The sequence below is a fragment of the Larus michahellis genome, chromosome 8 (genome assembly GCF_964199755.1).
Source record: "Larus michahellis chromosome 8, bLarMic1.1, whole genome shotgun sequence".
Taxonomy (NCBI): domain Eukaryota; kingdom Metazoa; phylum Chordata; class Aves; order Charadriiformes; family Laridae; genus Larus; species Larus michahellis.
Genome location: NC_133903.1, coordinates 22,754,788 through 22,775,956, shown reverse-complemented (window position 1 = coordinate 22,775,956; position 21,169 = coordinate 22,754,788). Strand labels below are relative to the sequence as shown.

The 21,169-nt window shown below is 39.3% G+C and overlaps 1 protein-coding gene across 3 annotated transcripts in view; it reads left to right on the top strand.

Annotated features, from left to right (window-relative positions):
* Positions 1–21,169, top strand: part of COP1 (COP1 E3 ubiquitin ligase) — a 148,203-nt gene that overhangs the window by 3,121 nt on the left and 123,913 nt on the right. For 2 of the 3 annotated variants that reach the window (XM_074596678.1, XM_074596677.1), the window contains exons 2-6: positions 3,802–3,861; positions 5,352–5,449; positions 6,811–6,887; positions 9,889–10,008; positions 12,075–12,143. In XM_074596678.1, the coding sequence (XP_074452779.1) occupies positions 3,802–3,861; positions 5,352–5,449; positions 6,811–6,887; positions 9,889–10,008; positions 12,075–12,143 (424 nt within the window). The remainder of the gene's footprint in view (positions 1–3,801; positions 3,862–5,351; positions 5,450–6,810; positions 6,888–9,888; positions 10,009–12,074; positions 12,144–21,169) is intronic. The other variant, XM_074596676.1, reaches the window with a different exon arrangement.

Here is a 21,169-nt window from a genome sequence, read left to right as displayed (position 1 = left end):
TTTATTACTGAAGGGGAAACTTTTTATTTCTCTTAGTGCAGGATGTAGAATTTAAAGGTAGAGTTTGTGCTGTTCCTGCAGCCAGGCCTCTTCCCAGTTGCCTGGAGAGTACCTGAGAGGGAAGCCTCTAATAGGAGGATTTTCTCCTGTCCAGCAGTGTAATTGCTTGCAGTTTTCCCAGGTCTTACGTTAACACTCCCAATTAGTGTTTGACTAAACCTTTTTAAAACCAGTTACTATCTGCTTTGCTCCCTGGATGGAGGAGATCTTACTGTAGGCTGTCTCTACAGTGGCTTGTTTCTGAGCTCTGGCATAAGTAAGAACGTACAGAAGAGGGGATGTTGCATACTGACCTGGAGAGGCATACGCAACAAACTCAGGTGTGGGAAGGGCTGTGTGCCACATCTAAAGGTGGACTTGCAGGATTTTAACAACAGTCCTTTCCTCAGGTGGGTTACCTGTTAATGCTAGGCACGGGCTGAGTGTAGTTGTTCATGATCTGGCAAACCACTTTAGTAAGGAATACTGCAAACTGACCCCGGAGACTACAAACTAAAAACACAGTGGACTGTGTACAATGATGGTTTTATAATCTATTGTTATATTGGAGTTTCATATTGAGTAGATAGTAATGGCAGTGATCTTTAACCTGGCCACCTTCCATGTGAAGGACAGAGCCTGCAGCACGTTCTGCTCTCTGCTTAGGCCAAAGAGGAGCAGAATAGGAGGGAGAAACTGTAATGAGTCTTGTTTGCTGCGGAGCAGAAGGAAATTTGAAACATGTTTTAAATTCTATAGTGACCACTTCAGCCAGGTGGTTGGGTAGCAGCAGTGTGACAGTAGCACTCTTGAGAGATGCCTTGAAAACAGCTGGCAAAACTTAGAGGCATAAACTTGGTTAAAATTATTTAAAAACATATTTGAGGTGTACCCCATACAGAAAGAATTCTAAACCTTTGCAGAGCTGGATAAAAACCTGTTAGTAAATAAGGCATCAGTATTTGGAAAAGAACAGTGACATCTTTAGTAAGCTGAAGTAATTTGTATCCTTTTTACCTGGCTATGCTGCTTAAGATAAATAGAGAATAAGAGCTATCTCATGTAGAGAAGCCTTGATTTTACCATATTTTTAATTCAGTGCTTCTCAATTTTTTTTTTTTGGTGTATACTACAAGCTGTATTATGTCTCACTTCTCCATCACTCCACTACTTTCTTAACCTTCCCTCTGTCTTAGATTAAGTTAAAACAACTGGTGCATAGCAACTTTCATGTGTTACAGCCAGCTTGGCTTCAGTAAGTATTAAAAACCATCAATCTTGTTTCCACTTGTAAATCAGTGAGCATTTTGGGGGAAACAGTTCTTAATGGAAACTTCAGGCTCTGTTAATGATGACTCTGGCACTGAATGGCTGCGTTGGCTGGCTTTGATTGTTTTTTCTCAACTATTTTGGCTCTGTCACCTCTCCAATCAAACTGGTATGAAGGAGGGTAAGTTTGGGAACAGTGGTCTTGGGTGACTGTTCTGTTAGGAGGTAATCTTCCTCTTCTTAGCTCTAATTTGTGATGTCCTATTGCAGACAGAAAACCATCACAGCCTTGTTGATTGCTGCACTTTTTGGAGGCAGGATATTAGCACCGTGCTGGAAAAATCTCATCTGGCCCTGTGGGGAATAGCAGTTTTTAGCGTGATACACAGAGTGGGACTATATTATACCACGTGACTAGAAGGCGGCGAAGAAGTTAAGCTGTTCGTAATCAGTGGGGAGAAACCAACCTTAGACACTCATAAGTCTTTGACTTTCTTTTTATAAACGCCAGCTAATAGAATGTAAAGATGCATAACTCTCACCTTATTAATCCACCCTTATTGGCTCATAATTTATTCTGACTAAATAGTGCCTTGAAAGTAAATAACTTCTAACTTGGAAACAGTAGCACCAACTTCAGGAGTTCAAGACAAATGGTGTGCAGAGAAGGGTCTGTCAGGGTCGAAGAGGGACAGGTGTGTGTTAATTATTTTGGAGGCTTATTTTGAGGAACAGAATTGGTGGCTTAGTTGGTTCAGAGTAGCATTCTGGTTTGATCCATTTGCCTTTACATTGTGTTTATACAGATGATTTTGTGGAATATTTAAGACAACCTGGTTTGTGTGTGAGGTCGGACAAACCTTCCAAGGCATCCATGTTTTCCAGTTTGGTCATTTGGAGGGGGATTGCATTGGCAGGGGCCACAGCTTCCCCTTTACGGGCTTAAAAATAAGTATTTAAGAAATGTTTCCTCCTTCCTATTTTTAAATGCCTAATGGGATAACAAATGTTAGTATCCTCTAAAATGGGTGACAGAAAGGAGGAATGACTTCTGTGGAGTACTAACAAGGAGAGAAATTGAGGTGCTCCCCTCCCCTGCTCAGCCAAGCATTGCTTATTTCAGTCTGAGATCTGGGGGGTTGATCTTGGATTCAAAAAGATTCCTGCTTTTCAAAAGTTGTTAACAGTTTATTAACAGCTCATTCTGTGGGAACTGCCTTGTGGGCAGAAGGTGGGAGGAGGCTGTTTCTGAAGAAAACAAATGCTGGTGAAAACCTCTCTGAGCTTGGTGTGGACTTGTGGGAGTGAAAGGAGAGCATTTTTCGATCTCTGTAAGGGCTTGAAAGCAAGGTGAAGCGTCTGACACAGCTGGTATGTGTTACGTGCAGAACTGACGTTGCTGTCCACAGTGTCTCACTGGATAGCTGTCCAAGACCTGAAGATGAGTATGTATGTGGCAGCATATCTTACCAGTTATCAGGGAGAGCAGCTGTAGGAGTCTTGGGAAGTAAGATGCATCTCTCCTCTGCTTTCATTTGTGTTTCATTTTCTTTTAAAACATGTCACAGCCACTTGATATTGAAACAGATTTCTTCCCCTACCCAGCTCACTGAATTCCTATGTCTCTAGTCTTGCTCAGGTTCCTGTGGAGCACTGCTTGCTTGCACATTCTTCTTTTCACCTCCCTGCTTGGTCCTTGCTGATCCCTCCCAGAGAGCTGGCTGCACTTGGGTCACTAATTAGGTTGGAAAAACCAAAAGCCCTTGTCATTTGCATTCCTCTGTCTTCCTTATTAACAGTCTCGTATTCTACCTTTCCTGTCTCCTCCTTTGACTTTGTTAACACAGTGCTTGACTGTTGGTAACCTCTTTTGTTTGCACTGTACCTTCACTGTACTGCACTGTGCTCTTCATCAGCCAGCGTGCTCCCTGGCAGCGCTCTGCGGAGGCACACCCCCTCATTGGCAACTTCTTTCTCCTCCTGCTTATTATCTTGTTCTCATGACATCATTACCGTTTCTGTTCTGTGCATCACTTTTTAAAATTATAGACAGCTATTGGCTGAGCAAAGGAAGGATAAACTAATTTTGGTGTCACTTATAAATACCATATGTGTGTTCATGTAAAAATTGTGGGTTTTTTACATGCTCTTGGAGACCTAGTACAGATGGTTAGGAGGGTTTTCTGCAGCCTTGCTGGTTGAAGGTATTCTGGCTTTGGGTGGCTTGCAACTGTTGATAGCTTCAAGAGTGAATGCTTACCTGGTTTCTAATTGTAGCAAACTGTAGTATCATTCTGAGTCCAAAGAACTGGTGATTGCCCTTTTGATCTTTATACTGCCTGGTTGCTGTTGTGCTTGTGTCCTCTTTCATTTTACAAATAGAAAATACTACCCAAGAGTGATTAGGTGGCTGCTTTGAATTAATATTTTCCTTCCTTTTTTAACATAAAAAGACATCGTTGTGATTTTTTTCTTTTTTGGTTTTGTTTTCAGCCCCATCTGTTTTGATATGATTGAAGAAGCTTACATGACAAAATGTGGACACAGCTTCTGGTAAGACTTTTTTTGATATTATGCAAAATGTCCATTTCTTGCAGCATGTGAGGACTGACATTGTTGTGAATCCCTTTCCTTCTGAGTTTTTGTTACTTTTCTGTCTCCTGTCCCCGCACCGAAAAAAGAGGTTGAAATAAAATTTTAAGATGGGTACCAGTTGGATTAAAAAAAAGTTGTTTTAGTTTTTAAAACAAGAAATGTACCACCATATTTCCTCTGTAAAGAAATAAAATAGTCATAAACTGTTGGTAGCATCCAGAACCCAGAGTGACTGTTGGGAGGTCCTCCTTGCCTTTGTGCACGACCATACAGTTTGAAGTGGCTTGCACATTGTCTATTGCAATTCTGTTAAACTTTTTGAGAGAGGATGTGCTTCAGACTTGTTTCTGTTGTGTTGAAATGGCCCAAGGTCCACTTCTTTTTCAGCCAGTGTGTTATCTCTGGCTGTCAGGAGGAGCAAATGTTCCATGCAGAAGTACAAGAACCCTCAAGGGGCAGGTGTGGAACTGTCTGCTGCTCCTGCTGTCAAGTAGGGATTGGAATAAATGTTGAACTATGATGTTTTAGTGTCCTGTGTAGATTAAACTCTTACAGTATCTGTTAACTAGAAATAAATTGCCTATCTCTTACAAGAAGTAATATTTTAGCGCATAAAGCAATTCCTCAAGCAGCAGATTCAGTTAACTGTCAGAAATGTTTTGACCTGCAACAGGCAAGATAACAGCTGATTTTGCACCCTCTATGGTAACTTTATCCCTGTGATCTGTAACTTTTTTAGAAGTCCAAGATGAGGAGTATTCAAATATTTTTATGTGGAAAGAACAAACAACATTGTCACATGATGTCTTTGCCAGCAGTCAACCTGAAGCTAGGTTCTTAGTGAGATGCTTAAACTTGATGTGCATCTTGTAGTTACTCTGTCCCTCAAGCTCGACAGAGATTGAGGGGACAGAGCTTGTCCCTACAGCTCGACAGAGAGCACCTCTGAAGTCACTTTTGGTAGGAACAACAGCCAGGGGGTGGGGGGAAATGTGAGAAGTTGGTGAAGGTATTTCTTCTGTGCTCAATTACGCAAAGTGTGTAACAGCTTTTAATGTTTCTTGATAAGTATTTGGCTAATCTAGAAGAGTTGCTTCTGAATAACACAGTCTGTTTATTAGCTCTACCTGTGGAAGAGGGGCATAAATTCGAGATGGAAGCGTGGCTGAAATATCCACGTTGCCACAATCCTCATTGAAATAAGAGTGAAGTACTTAAACCCCTTTTGTAATTCTTGTCAAGAAACTTTGCTGTCTTTCTGCTGTAGCATGCTCTGAGTGTATTGGAATGTTCTGACTCCACTGTAGGATCTTGTCAATGCAGCTGTTAGCTGGCAACACAATGTACATGTTATCTAAGGTTAATATTATTTACCTGGTGCTTATGTTTTGTTCCTTCATGTTTACTCACTTTTTTGTTTCTTGTATTTTTTTAATGTTTTTAAACAGCTATAAATGTATTCACCAGAGCTTGGAGGACAATAACAGATGTCCCAAATGCAACTATGTTGTGGACAACATAGATCATCTTTATCCCAACTTCTTAGGTGAGCTCTAGGCTTGCTTGCGTGAGAAACAGTTGTTAGGAATGCGGGCACTTGTAAATTCATCCTATAAGTAACTGGCTTCTGGATACTGAAAATAAAATCCAAACATCAGTCCTCTGGTCAACTGTGGGGTTTTTTTTATTTTAAAAAAAGTGGTTAGTAGCATAAATTGTTAATATTCCATTGCCTCCAGCGGTTCTGTATGCAGAGTTACAGTAGTGAGACTGACATGCTGTTTGCATGCTAAGAAAAGCAATACGAAGATGCTTTTCTGATGGTTAGATTTGAATCTCTTTATTTTGTTTTCTTGCACTGTTATCTGTCTAATAATCAGGAATATGCCCTGTTTACAAAGTATGGACGCTGAAGGGGGGAGGCTGAAATACATATTGTACTATTTTTGCTACTGCAGTGAGGTCAATGTGATGTATATACATAAATCATACAGGAAAAAATATTCATACACATAAATATATGTGACCCTAATTGATTGCTTTTTAAACAGAGAAGGGAAGTCCTCCTGACTGGAAATAGAGTTTAAAACTTTATTATGGGGAGAAAAGATCAAAGGAAACACATTGCAGTGTGAAATATCAAAACAATCAAATCTTGATTTCATATGCTGCGATATCCATTTAATAGTAAATAGATTAAAAGCCACGGTAGCTGTGGAATGCTTCAGAAATGGGCATCCTGATTTAGACCCAAGCATGTTGTTCTGAAGGTGGTGCTGAGGCAGGTCTTGGAGGATGTGTTAGGCCATAGAGCATTGCTGCCATACACCTACATTAAGGGGTTTGAAATCTGTACAGAGGGAGAAGATCTTGTATGTGTGTGTGTGAAAGGTTGAGGTTATCTCTCTGTCTTTACGCTACTCATTAAATCAGTGTGAAATAAAACCGTAGCAAAAATTTATCTTTAAAAATGCACACAGTAGTGATTAAAAGAAAAAAAGTTATTCTATTTGTCTGTACTTGTTTTTAGCCTGTAGTATACGGGTTAATGTTGGTTTTTCCCCCTCATACTATTCTGTGATGCACTTCTGTCTTGGAGTTGAAAAACTTTGTCAAAGAACCATGGATGCTTAGAAAAAGGAACTGAAACAGTTTGGGGAATGTTTAGGCATTGTGTTTGTTGATGGTTTGTTTTTTTTTTTTAAAAAAAAAATCTTTATATACTTTACCAAAAAAAATCAAGGAATAAATTGGTGAGGAAAAAAATTAAGATCTGTTTTAATTACTGATGAACTTACTGTGGAATTAATAACTAAAGTAAAAATATTGAGACAGAATTTTTCGTACTTTTTTGTGAACTTTAAATAATCCATCTCTTCTCTGACATCCTGTTTGTTTATTTTTTAGTCAATGAACTTATTCTTAAACAGAAGCAAAGATCTGAGGAGAAAAGACTCAAACTGGACCATTCAGTGAGTAGCACCGTATGTTCCAACTTTCTTACTTTATATTTATTTAATGGTTCTGTAATGCAATTCCATCATTATGTGGCTTAATTTAGAAGAAATACTGTTGAGCTGATGCTTTAACTTGCTTCATGAGAGAATAATACCAATATCAGTGTCACTAGATCCCTTCAACCTTGTTAACTCTCATTCTTCCTGCCAGCAATATGTGTGTAGAGATAGGCTGCGTTAGCATAGCTGAGTGTCATATGATGTATTAAATGTAACCTGGGAACCTATCCACAGAAGCACACTTGTTTAAAAGTACTAATTTTCATTCAGTGTTGGAAACTACAGCAACAATGAGAGTAATGGATGATTAAAAGTGCCATGGGCTTGTCTGATCACATGTGAGAAGCTGTGTTCTGCAGGGAAATTGGAGGAAAGCTGTTAGCAACCACAAGAGGGAGAAGGATGCATTTGGAGTGCTGGTGTTCTGGCTCTGATCCCAGATAAAACTGCCTAGGTATCTTCTAGACTTGCTTCATGTCACAAATCAGACCATCATCTGTGTTCTCAGTTCATGAAAACCCCTTTACAGCAGCAGTGGATGCTCTCGTACACGAAGATCAAAAAGAATATATGACGCTAACTGTGAAACTTGCGTATTTGTCTTGCTATGTCTGGCTTCTTTGGCTTGTGTAACTCAAAATAAGGTTGCAAAATAATATTAAAAATCACAGAGCCCCTGTTTTTGTCAGTGTTGTGACTTAACCCTAGCTGACAACTGGGACCATGCAGCCACTCGTTCACTTCTCCCGCTGCCCCTGTGGTGGGATGGGGAGAAGAATTGGAAAAAAAATAAGGAAAACTTGTGGGTTGAGATAAAGACAGTTTAATGAGTAAAGTAAAAGCTGTGCACGCAAGCAAAGCAAAACAAGGAATTCATTCACTGCTTCCATTGGCAGGCAGGTGTTCAGCCATCTCCAGGAAAGCCGGGTTCCATCATGTGCCATGGTTACTTGGGAAGACAAAACACCATAACTCCCCCTGCTTCCTTCTTCCCACAGCTTTACATACTGAGCATGATGTTACATGGCATGGAATAGCCCTTTGGTCAGTTGGGGTCAGATGTCCTGGCTGTGTCTCCTCCCAGCTCTTTGTGCACTCACAGCCTACATGCTGGTGGGGCGATGTGAGGAGTAGAAAAGACCTTGACTGCTTAGCAACAACGAAAAACATCAGTGCGCCATCAATACCACTCCCATCCCAACTCCAAAACACAGCACCACACCAGCTGCCAGCAAGAAAGTCAACTCCATCCCAGCTGAAACCATGACAGTCACTTAAAAACCCCTTCTATTGAAGTGTTAATTTTGGGACTGCATTGCAGAAGCCAGTCTTTCAGCAGTTGTATGCTTTAGAAAAGAGCATGCTTTAAGGATTCGTTGCTTTACTCAGTTTTTTATATTCAATATAAAATGTGCCTATACCATATTCTATATAAAATATGCATAAACCACATCTGGTTTGAAATGCACACAATTGACCTGAAGGCACATACAGTAAGTAACTTCTTGGAAATTGGTTTTACTTTCTCATAGTGCACTTCTAAAAACTATGCCTGTAAATGCATCCATGTTAGATAATTACCAATAAGTGGAAATCTACCATGACTTCATGCCTAAAACAGTGTTGTGTCTACCTTTTGGCAGCAAATAAAAAAAAATAAAATACTGACATCTCTAAAAAGAGAAACCTTGTTGTTGTACCAGCTCCTTAATGGGCCTGTTCTTTTGTATTACTTCTGGTAGTAAGTGAAGTCATTCAAGACACATTGCAGCAAATGCACCATTTCTCAATCACGGATTTGTCTCATTAAGAAATCATGTTAAGGCATCTTTGAAGCTTTCTGATTAATTTAGCAGTAGTACATTTAACTAGCACATTAGTATGTTAAAATTTGTCTTAATTTTTAAGCAAGTCAACAAGAATTATATTTTTGTTGTTAAGGATTGGAATTGAGTTTTTGCCTCTGGTCTCTATGGGTTCTGTTGAGAGTTGTGTAAAAAAAGTTGTGTTCTATATCGATTTTACAGTTTTTATTTTTCTTAATCTAGCCACTGTAAATAGGCTACAACCTCCTATAAAGTGTCTGGTTTAGACTGGATTGCATTTCTAGTTCTTGCAATTTAAATACCTTGATCTAGTATCATAGCTTTTATAGAAAGGATTTTTTTAGTCTGGCTTTGTTTCTTAGAAGGCCTAAAGACCTTTCAGCTGTTCCTTTTGGTTCCTGAGGCTTTTTTAATGTAAGGCTGTATTAGCATTAACCTATTATTCATGTTCTCTTGTGCTAAAAGATACTTTTTTTTTCACATGATTTACTGACGAAGAGAAGAGCAAACAGCCTTTAGGGAAGAATGGGCTGCATGGTAGTATCCTGGGTCTCTGAGGAGTCCCTTCTCAGCTCTAACAGGTTGAATGAGAAGATCACCCTGATGATCTCCATCTTCTTTCCTTCTCTCATGTTTCCCATGAAAATACTCTTAAGAGGAGTAGTGTGGGAGGTGAAAATAGAAAAACTAAGCTGATAGTATGTTCTTCCATTTGAAGGCCTTTACCTATTACTTGAGTAAAAAAATTAAAAGGTATTGCCACTTAACAGTATTTCAGATAGATGTAATCCAACTAAGCTTGGATAAACCTGTTTTTTCTTTCTCCCCATAGAAACATGTTCTCAGAAACTAGGACACAAATCAGATAAAATTGTGGCTGTGAAATAATCTCTTCCTAGCGGCAGCAGCTATGTGCTCATAAAGTGCAAATATCTTCCAAATAAGATAAGCAGTTACACAGTAGGACAGAAGAGCTATATCCTGTACATGTGTGAGAACTGGGAATTCTGATTCCTGAAAATTGTTTTGAAATTTTTACAAAGGGATGAAATACTGTGATGTTGTTTTAATGGCTGTTGCTGGATATAGCCCTGGATGCCTTGAACTCAGTGTCTCTCCAACATCTCTTGTTTTCTTCCTAGAATGGCCATAGGTGGCAGATAATTCAAGATTTACTGGGGACTGATCAAGACAATCTTGACTTGGCCAATGTCAACCTGATGCTGGAGCTGCTGGTGCAAAAGAAGAAGCAGTTGGAAGCAGTAAGAAGTCTCTTGTCTTATTTAAATGAACACCATTATCTAGTGAGCTGTAGTTTGGTTGGTTTTTTTTTTTTGTGCCTTTGTCTTCTTGTAGTAAGATTCTATTGCCAGATTAAATGCTCAGAATTTTCTCTTGCATTTTGGTGTTAAAAAGTTGGCCATCTCGCTGACCTTTGTAGCAAACTAACATTTTAACTGTGACGCCCATAACATGCTTGTAGTGTTGCTGCTGGCAGGGTTATATGGAAGGGAAAGGAAAAGCAGGGAAAATGGAAAAGGAGAAGAGAAAGTGGGTAGCAGAAGAGAGAAGTGCGTATGAAGATGTCTACTAATTGACTGTTGTAAATACCATATCTATCTTGGTAATAAGCATGAAGCGAAATATAGGTTAAGAAATAAACTCAGTGACCATGTTAAAAAGATCACACCTTCCAGTTTCTACTGGAACTGAACAAACCTGGATGACTGCCATCCCTGAAGACTTTTTTAGTATTTAGTGCTTGAAAGAAAAGTTCAGTTGTTTTCTTTATGAGGCTGGCTTGAAGATTTATACAATATGAAGTAAGCTATTCCTATGATTTACCTGAAATATAGCTGGTTTGGGATAGTTCTCATGTTTTTGTCCATTCCATGCTGCTGGTCTCAAGTGACCATTTTCCATTTATGAGAGCCAGACCTTGTAAATTAAACTGTGTTACAAAATTTGGCCTAGTGAACTTTGGGTAGGGAGGGTGTGTTTTGATGGTGCTTTAAAACTGGTGAGGAAAAGTTATATTGGCAATGGCTTATCTTATTCACTCTTGCAGAATCAATATTTACACAACTTGTGGTTCTGATGGAAGGAAAGTAACCCAAAAATATGTTTACTGACTCCTAGCAAAACTGTTAACTTACTTTGTTGTGTGGGGACTTGTACATAACTCTTTTATTGTTTCTAACTTCAGAGTAGAAACTCCCCCTCCCCGCCCCCCCCCGAAGCCTTTTTGTGTCACTTGTGACACATCTGAAACAAAGTGGGCACAGGACTGACTGTATGGGTGCTGCTGAGCAGGAATATCGTTTAAGGATACTAAGTCTTAAAAAAAAAAAAAAAAAAAAACAACAAAAAAAAAACCACAAAACCAAAGAAAAATCCCAACACACCTGACACTTAAAGAACAATTTAAAAGCACTTTTCCTTTCTAGTTTTACTTGCTTCACTTTAATTACAGTCACAGGGGTGGGGAGGAAGAAAATCTCAAAAAAGCAGTAGTCTTGCATCCTAATCTCTTTACTTGTCCTGTCCCATCTGCCTTTAATGAATTCTGCATGCTCCTATGTCTTGATCCTTCTTGAGTGTATGTTCATAGTCCTTTAATAATAAATATTTTGGTAGGTTATGAAAATAAGTCTCAGAATGCTAGGATAGGGTTAGGGCTATATTAATGCTGGAATATAGGTTTTATTTTTCTCTCCTCTTGTGTTTGTCTTGTCTTGGCCTGTCAAGTTTTTGGCTAATTTGGGTGAAAATATTAAGCTGCTGGTTGAGGTAAATGTTCTGTTGTGGAAAGGTTGGAAAGGGATGTTTTAGTTTCATCAGTGACTTTATTGTTGTTTTCCACTCTGGAGAAATCTTCAGCAGTAACCCCTTTACATAAACACAAATGTTAATTTTGGGGGGAGGTGTTTTTTGTAGAAATACTTCATGCTTTAGTATGTTAATCACAAAGTGGATGCTAATGATCTTCCAAGATAGAAGATAAGTCTGTGAGGAACCTGTATTCCAAGTCCAATTTCAGACGCAGTAGTCAGAAAAACTTGTTCAACTTACTGGTAAGTCTTCGGTAATGCACAAGCAAGAGCTTTTACAACTACTTCTGCCTTCATGTAAAAACTTGTCATGAGCCAAACAAAACCTTAAAACCTGTGAGGCAAAGTAAAACTACCATTCTTAAAACTGCCTTAGTAAGCCATTTTTTCTTCCTCACCTCTCTTTCTGTGCTAAGTGTGGACTTCTGTGTATAGAGTGAATGTTTGTTTCTCTTAATGTATATACAAGTTACACTTTCTTATTTACTGTGTTACAGGAGTCCCATGCTGCCCAATTGCAGATCCTTATGGAATTTCTCAAAGTTGCCAGGAGAAACAAACGAGAGGTAACTTGCTTTGTGTTTCAGTGGGTGAGGTGGTGTCTGCTGCTTTCTACCAGTTAATTTCTATTTAAGTGGTGTGTTAGCCTAGCATTATCTCTGCAAAGAAAAAGGCAAGGCGTTTTTGGGGAAGCCTCAGGCAGAGGACACATGGGTTTCAAGGAAAACTGATCTCTTTACATATGACAGCTTCAATTTTTAATTGCTTGCCTCTTTGTCTCCCGCTGGTGAAGGATATGGGAAGAAGGGAACTTGAGGATAGAGATTCCTCACTGTTAAATTTACATCAAATTCTTGAAACAAGATTTTTTTTTTTTCCTGTGATGGGAAAACTGAAAGATGGGGAAGGAGTGAAATTGTTCCTCTCAATTTTTTCTTTTACTGTATCAAATACTATGATTAATGCTGTGTCAGAAAAGAATGAATATTCTATACGCTTTCCTTATTTGTCTCAAAATGAGTGTCTCGAGGAATGAGAGAGGGTTCCGTAATCACATACGTGGTCTTTCATGGTTTGGGACTTATCATTTATGCAATGCATAAACCCTAATACCAAAAATATCCCAGAAACCTAGAAAAATGATTGTGAAAACAGCAGAAAGACAAGCTTTCTTGGATGTCGTGGTTTCTGATAAAAGATGTGAAGAACTGAACAGTGTGACTGTAAGATCAAAGTTGAACCATGAGTTCAAGTCTGGCAACGAGTCCAGAATGGATTGAGGATCTGATTGTGAAGTCATCCCAAAGCAAGTTATTTGGAGTCCATCCACCGACAGGTAGATATCCATGGCTTTCTGACCAGAACCAATGGGAGTAATGGAAAGGAACTAACCAAAGGGGAAAACTGAGTCCAAGATAGAGTTGCCTTTGTAAAGTATGGGGCCTGGTACACTAGGCATAGTATCCCATGAGAAGTGGTGAAAATACTGTTGATTAGGATACCTGAACTTCACATGAAAATGTATGCTAGAGAATATCTTGGCTATCACTAGGGGTATCGGTGAGGACAAAATGGCATACTTCTGATTCTGTTTAGTATGAAGCATACTATCTGTTTGATCTTTCAGGATTTGAAAAAAGTAGAGAAATATCTATTACTGTTATCTCTTGCTTAAACAGCAGACACACAAGCATTGCTCAAAACCATAGAGGTATCTTTTAGCTTTCACTTTTTGAATGCTGGTAGAAGTTATTCTGTGGCGGCTTAATCTACCAATGCTTCTCAAGTCTTCAGAACATCTACTTTCATTTTCTTATGTTACTAATATTTAGTATTATGCAGAGAATGTCAGAGCTTGACCCATCTTCACTGCAAAACTTATGCAGGCTTTAGCCATTGTCCATCGACGCTCATTAAATGCCTTGCACTGAATGCCAATGGAGCTTGAGGGACCATTAAGCTATTGGGGAAGTTTCCTGGTAATGCTGCCTCTGTCTAGGAGGTGAATTGAGAAGTAGGTGCTTCAGGAGTTTCATACACAGCTTATCGAGGGTGCTCTTCCTTGAGTAGTCCTGTGGTGATTCAAGTGCAAGGGTGTTTGGGGCAGTGCCTTAAAGTCAGTGCTGACTTTGCTTTCTCCTCCCCCAGCTGAAACTGAGTTAGAACAACTCTCACAGAAGGATGCGCTGTTGATACCTACTTTAGTTTGCATGTGCTGAGTGGGAAGGGAAATTGCATAGCTTCTGGTTTTTAACATACTGTAGCACAGTGTTCCATCCCTGACTATGATTTTCAGCACTTGAGAAACCTTTCCCATCTCATCTGCATCTGCCCTTAGCTTTAGTAATAATGTGCAGGGATAGCATCTCTTAACGCTAAAGAAACTTAATTTTGGCTGTAGATCCTCCGAATTCAACCTTGGGAACATTCTGAAGCCTATTGGGACAGATAGCTTATTTCAGATCCTCTCTGTCCCTGCTTATGTGTTCCCTCTATTTCCAAGAATTCTTCTGATGTTATTTTTACCCCCCTTTATACTCCAGTGTGAAATGCAGGCCTGTAAGTTCCGTCCTTGCCATAGTGGTTAGCATCTGGCCTTGACATTTATTTTGAGGGAAATGATGGCTTGCCAGACTGGCTAGCTATCTTTCTTTTCACTGGATAAGGATAAGAAAGATGAGAAGCAGTGCGTAGAAGCATGGAAAATACAGACCAGTCAGTAGGATAGTTTTAGAAAGATATCAAAATCTGTCTTCAGCAATCAAGCTATAGCCATAGAGTAAATTAAGCCAGTTGACGCTTCCTTTCTAATAAATCGCAAGGTCCTCCCTGTATCTGCTGGAGTTTGTGAAAAGTACTCCTTTCTCAAGGGAGTCTTCTGTGTGGATAATAGAGGAGCTACTGTTTGTGAAAGGGCATGAGTTATGCCAGTGGTGAAGATGCATCCAGGCTGCAGAAGGCCTGAGGTCCTAGTTTGAAAGATGAGAAGAGGGGTTTAGGGGGCCACCTTAATGCAGTAAAGCAGAGGAAGGCTATCAGAGCTTCAAAGTTTACTGTAGTTTCTTTTGATGCTGTAGTAGGTGACCCTAAGAAATAAGGATAGAGCTCAAGGAACACATGTGGACCCTGGAACTCTTCTGTGATGTATTGCACCTAGCTATGAGTTATATGAGAAGGCTTTATTATGTGGAGGAATGCTACCTTCTACCTTTTTTCCTTTCATAATTCAAACCTGCTTCTAGTAAAGATGACTGCGGAGTAATGGCAGTTTCACTCAGTAAGCCATAGCTGTAACACTAAGTTCTTAAACAAAAAAAAGCTTCTTTTGTGTATGACTGAGAGTGCTTGTTTCAAATTTTTGGCTTAGGTGTGTAAAGGAATATAATATTGCCTGGTAACTTTGTGTCCTAATCTGCCTCTTTGAATATTACTTATTGCACAATTTTATTAACAGATTTGTTTATTACATACTGCAAGTTCTTACATATAGAGAGTAGGTACTTTGTTAGTTAATCCAGATATTGCCTTAGAGTTAGTGCACCTGTGTAATATTTCATAAAAACATGTTCAGAGTATATGGTTTACCCCCTGTAGCCCTCCTTGCTTACTTCAGTCAAGTTTTGTGTTTGTCTTTTTTTTTTCCTCCTGCCTTCATGAAATAGTGACTTCTGAGCTTATTGGAAGGGGTTCACGTCTAGAAGAAAACTGTATCTTTATAGACTTGTACTTAAGAATTCAGAACATTGCTGTAGTCAAGTATTTTGACAAATGCCGTTCTTGCACTTCCATAATATCTCTAGAAGATGAATGAGAGGTTCAGCATCTACAGAATCATAGAATCATAGAATTGTTGAGGTTGGAAGGGACCTTTAAGATCATCGAGTCCAACCTTTAGCCTACCCTGACAAGAGCCACTTCTAAACCATGTCCCTCAGTGCCACATCTACCCTTTTTTTAAACACCTCCAGAGATGGTGAATCCACCACCTCCCTGGGCAGCCTATTCCAATGTTTAATAACCCTTTCAGTGAAAAAATGTCTCCTAATATCTAATCTAAACCTCCCCTGATGTAACTTGAACCCATTTCCCCTCGTCCTATCACTTGTCACCAGGGAGAAGAGGTCAGCCCCCATCTCTCTACAACCTCCTTTCAGGTAGTTGTAGAGGGTGATAAGGTCTCCCCTCAGCCTCCTCTTCTCCAGGCTAAACAACCCCAGCTCCCTCAGTCGTTCCTCATAAGGTTTGTCCTCCAGGCCCCTCACCAGCTTTGTAGCCCTTCTCTGGACACGAAGTTTCTATTAGAAATGCTGTTTGGATGTGTTCATAACTTTCCAAAACATTGATCTTTCAAGCTGAAATTTACTGTATGTTTTTTGCACAAAGGTATTTGCAACTTATTTTCTTTTAAGTTTATATATTTTGTTTTCTCTTTGACCTATGGCAATGTGGCAAAAAACCAAATGCTTGGCAATAGTAATGAAAAAAAAAAATTTCGACTTTGAAAAAGATTGAAAACAAGTGGCTAAAGCTTGAAAATACTTTTTCAACAAAATAAGAGATAGTTTTGGAGGGGAGAAATGTATTGATCATTTGCAATAGTTGGTTGTCTCTAAGACAAACTTAGCATGGCTGCCTTTCTGTATGTGTGCACGGTTAATTGAATGCACACTCTCCATTTTTTATTTTTTTTTTTGGATCCAGCAGTCTCTTCTGTTGAAATCAAAGATCCAAGGAGTCTGGAATATCAAGTTTAATAATGAAAATACTTGACTTCGGGTTTTTTTTTACTGTTTTCAAGGGAAACCAAATGCAACAACTTGTGACTTTTTTAAAATTTATATTTCATGCCAGAGTTTTAATGCTGTTAGCTTAGCTGTGTTGTGTAAATACTTTTGCAAATTTAACTGTGTTTACTTTTAAACGATCACATGCTCTTTCATCTTGAATGCTTTGTGAGAGAGCTGATATCAGTTAATACAAAAAATTCTCCCTGGTTTTATATTCATTACTTTAAAAAGTGGCCTTACTAATTGTCTTGTCAGGATTTGAATGTTACCAAATGAAGTTAAACACCACCATACGTATTGTATATATAATTTGTCGTAAAACATTGTTAGCTCAGCTACCTGATGGAGACTGCTGTTTCTGTGAAGTAGCACCATTGCTTACTGAAGGAGGAGACTGAGCTTAACAATTAGTACGACAAATCAAGTTCTACAACATACAGGTGATATTCCCTGAAATGCATTCATGCTTTTCTTGGCAGCTGTCACTTCATTCTTATGTTGCATGGGATTTTTCTTTCTAATAATGTCTTAAGTCTCTCGTGCCTAACAAACAAGACCTCTTTCATGTCTGCTAATGCAAATGGCTGTTTTCAGCTGGTAGACGTCCTGAGACAGAGAAGCAATCCTGAAATATCTCAGGTTTGCTGCACTGAGTGCCTGCTCAGCATTTCAGAATGATCGTTGCTCTATTCAGTCTCAAATGTATGTATCTATCCAGCTGTCTTCACTTACTCCATATTGTGAGCATGTTAAATACTAAAAATAAGAGAAGCTATTAGTTATTGTGGGATAATTGCAGGGAATTATAAGCATGAATTCTCCAGGGATGTCATTACCTTGTGTTAATCACTTCACCTGTCAAGTCTTGTTGTTCTGTGCATACACACATGGATGAACTAATGAGTACGCAAGAGAAGGTGACAGAACTAGAACTCAGTCATACTCTTATGTTGTCATATAGTCTTGATTACGTTCCAAGACTCCTGAGGTGAATTTATAGCTATAGTAATCTCTTCTCTATCCACGGCATTTAAATAACTGGTGTTTTAAATCTATTTGCATTTCTAAGCTACTCAATGAGATGTGAGCTCTGACTGCAGTGATGATAAGCCAGGGATACAGCTACTGTATGAGCAGCAAGCTAAAGATTATCATGTAAACATCAGTGTATAGTGTATAATAGCTGACTCGCCTTACTGCAGTGGAGAGGTCTTTCCAAAGAAAAAGAGGGGGTAAGCTACTACTAGGAGCTAAGTGACTTGTACACTGATGTATTAAGCTCTAAGGCAATTAGTCTAAATGTTTAGACAGCTTTGTTCCCTGCCCCAGATATCTTTCTCTTGTGACACTTTTCTATCAGACCCTATCAGTAAGCCTTCAAAGCATTACTTCTGCAGCCCAAACTGGAGGATTTAAATGTAAGGGAGGAAAATTCAAGATATGAAACTTATTTTTGATCAACCAGGCATCTCCTCCTTCCTACCCTTAGGAGTTCTGTATGTTAAAGAACTCAACTGGGATGTTATTCTCAAACTTTTCTGCTAGCTCCCCTCCAGTTAAGAGGAAACATTTACCATTTGGAGAAAGTATTGATCAGAGAGAGGAAATATTCCCTGCAGATTAATCTGTTATAGGGGGGCTGCCCATGTGTCTAAAAGGCTTGGATGCCATGTTTCATCAATGTAAGTAACTTGTGGAGACTCAGGTGTTCTTGTCTTCATATGGAAAGGATCCTCGCACCTTTTTCCACTTGTGCAAAGACTTTGTAACAGCGAAGTGTTATGTCAAAATAAGTGAGGTTTGCAATGAATTTAAAAGGCTAAAATCTCTCTAAACTCTGAAGATTACTTCCTTGTCATCTTCAGCCTGTTACATAGTTGTAGCTATGTAGCTGAAGCAATAATTGAAGGAAAACCCAGAGACAGGTAAGACTTCCAACTTGTTTCCAGAGAGAGAAATTGATCTTACGTGCTGTAGAGTTGCTGTTGAAGTATTGAGTTCTATAGGAAGAAATTCGTTTTAGGAGAGGTTCAGCTGTTGATACTTCAGTTTACACTCAAGTTTGTTAGGACAGTAGTTGATGGAAGAGCAAGAAGTAGGAAGCGATTGCATTGGATGGATGAAGTTGTGGGATAGAATGAAGGCATTATCTACAGAGACTACCTGAATTATCCTCTTCAGCTGGACAGATGCTACTCTTTACTCAGTCCTGCTTGGTGAAATGGCTGTGTGTGTCTGGAGAAAAAAAGTTTCTCCCTCTAGTAATAGTCTCATCTGTTTGTCTTGGTCTACAGTGTATATTGTGAAGAATGCATGAGGGGTTTGGATTGGAGCCTTGAAGGTGTGTGATTGAACATAAGGTGACTTGTGAGGTTTCAAAAGTGTGAATGCTCTGTTTTAGCTGCTCACTGGAATAGTGTTGGTGATTTCACAGTATTTCTATGGAAAATAACTTGTTGTTCTTTGCTTGTGCTTTTTCAAGAATTGGAAAGGCAGTTGGTCAAGGGTGTATGACTCCTTCCCTCATGCATTTTTCTAGGCCGTCTCTTGTGGCACTGGGAGGCTCTTAGCTTTTAGTTTTTTGCAAATATTTAGAACTGGCACCAGGAGACACAGTGAGGACTGCTTGTTGTCTGTGCTGTACAAACACAAAGGATGAAGTCACTGCCTCCTGAGGGGCCCTCTGTCCAGGAAAAACAGGAAGCCCAAGGATGAAACCTCAGCTCTGTGCCCAGTTATGCTTGTTAGTAGACAGCCAACTTAAATCAAACCAAACATGATCTGGTATTTAGCATTGTATTTCAAATTAATATTCCCACCCGGAATCACGGAATCTTCAGAGTTGGAAGGGACCTCTAGAGATCATCTAGTCCAACTCCCCTGCTAGAGCAGGATTGCCTAAAGCACGTCCCTCAGGGCTGCATCCAGGCGGGTCTTGAGAATCTCCACAGAAGGGGACTCCACAACCTCCCTGGGCAGCCTGTTCCAGTGCTCTGTCACCCTCACTGTAAAGAAGTTTTTCCGTGTATTTGAACGGAACTTCCTATGTTCTAGCTTGTGCAAAAGTCTTATGTGGAAATTCAGTAGCATGGCGGGGTGTCTCTGTCGCTGAGCAACTCTAACTAGAGGGTTTCCCTTCATCCATGTGGTCCAGAGCTGAGAGCTGTCTTTTAAGAACTCTTTGTATGTGTGTCTAAGCTTCAGACTCAAACTAGAGAGTTTCTGGAGGGACTGCCTTGGGGCTGTGAAAAGGGTTTGGATCTGAAAGGTCCATAAAAAGAATTATATGAAAGCCTGCGTTTCCTCCTATGGTAGCTTCTTGACTTGAATGTCTGAAAACCTTTTTCCAGAGATTGTAAGAAACGCAGGCTTTTTTGAGCTCATCGATTTTTCTTTTATATGTATGTGTTTGTGTGTAGTGGGGGACCAGAACATTTTACACCAACTTATTGTAGTTCCTTCAGTGGAGTTGAAATTCTGAGGGTTAAGTGCTGAATCGAAGCCTTCTCCTTGTCCATTGGCCCTTTCAGTTCTGGGAAAGCATCTGTGTCTGAGAAAAGAATTTATAGTATGTGCTTCTACTTTAGCGTACACTTCAGTGTATGCTAAATGTTTTTACTGACTTAATCTGAAGTTTGACAGGCATGATTCTGCCCATCACTGGGACAGGACTTGGCTTGCTTTCTGTGCCCAACATAGTGAAAATAAAATTAAGGGCCCATAAATCCGGATATTCTACAAGGACTATAATTCATTTAGGTTTCCTTAAATGTCCCTCAATGGCTAGCAATTATAAATCAGTAGTCTCATTTTTCAAAGTTTAATTGGAATGAATGTAGACTGATTTAAGGTCTCTGAAAGATTAAAGCTAAATCATGAAACACTTGAGACAACCTACCAAAAAAAAGTCCCAATGTGTGCATTAGTAACTCATTTGATGCTGACTGATGCTGATGAGAAGACTTTTCCTAAAGTAAGCATGAAGCACACTTGCCTAGTTTTTAGACTTGCTACTATCAGATAAGTTTATGGTACGTTCAGATTGCTTGCCTTCATGTAACAAGAAGGAAGAATTAGTAAATGAAGTCCTAGATGGTGTACTTCTGACTCTGTGCAGTAGTTAATAAAAGCTGCATAAAAGTTAATAAAAAAAGTCTCTGCTCTTTTTCCTATAAAAGGTCTTGTTCCTATAAACAGTTTATGATGGCGACAACTGTCAGTTGTTTTTCCATTGTCCACTTTGGCTGTAAGCCAGTAAATTGTAGAATAGCTGTTTTCCTTGCTATAATTTTGGAACTTCTAACTGTTTTTGTAACTTCTTTTTTAAATAGGATTTATGAAAGTGGGGGACTAATGGTATTTGTCTGCTAAAGCTGAGTACAGGCAGGACCCGTGCTCTGCAAGTGTCACTTAACTTTACCACTAATCTTGGAGCTACAGCACCACCTGCTATTCTTGCTTTAGGTTTCGCAAGTGAAAATGGAATTATCTGTTGTGGTGTAGCAGTTTGTAAATTATCTGTGGCAGTCTAGTTTTAAACTATTAAACTTGTGCTGTCTGTGATTCAAATTAAATATAAAGTGAAACCTTCAGAGCAAAGAGATTGAGATATAAACACAATGCCATCTCATTCCAAGGAAGAAACAGCCATGTTAAATAGATGTGGACCATGGCAGTCCTTTCCTGTCCTGTCTTCGGGGACAGAAGCTTTTTTTTTAATGTTGAAAAGGTAGATTAAAATGGTGGATTAGCTAATGCAGAGCACAGATATTTGGAATGCTGATCAATAATAGGGGTTTAAGTGG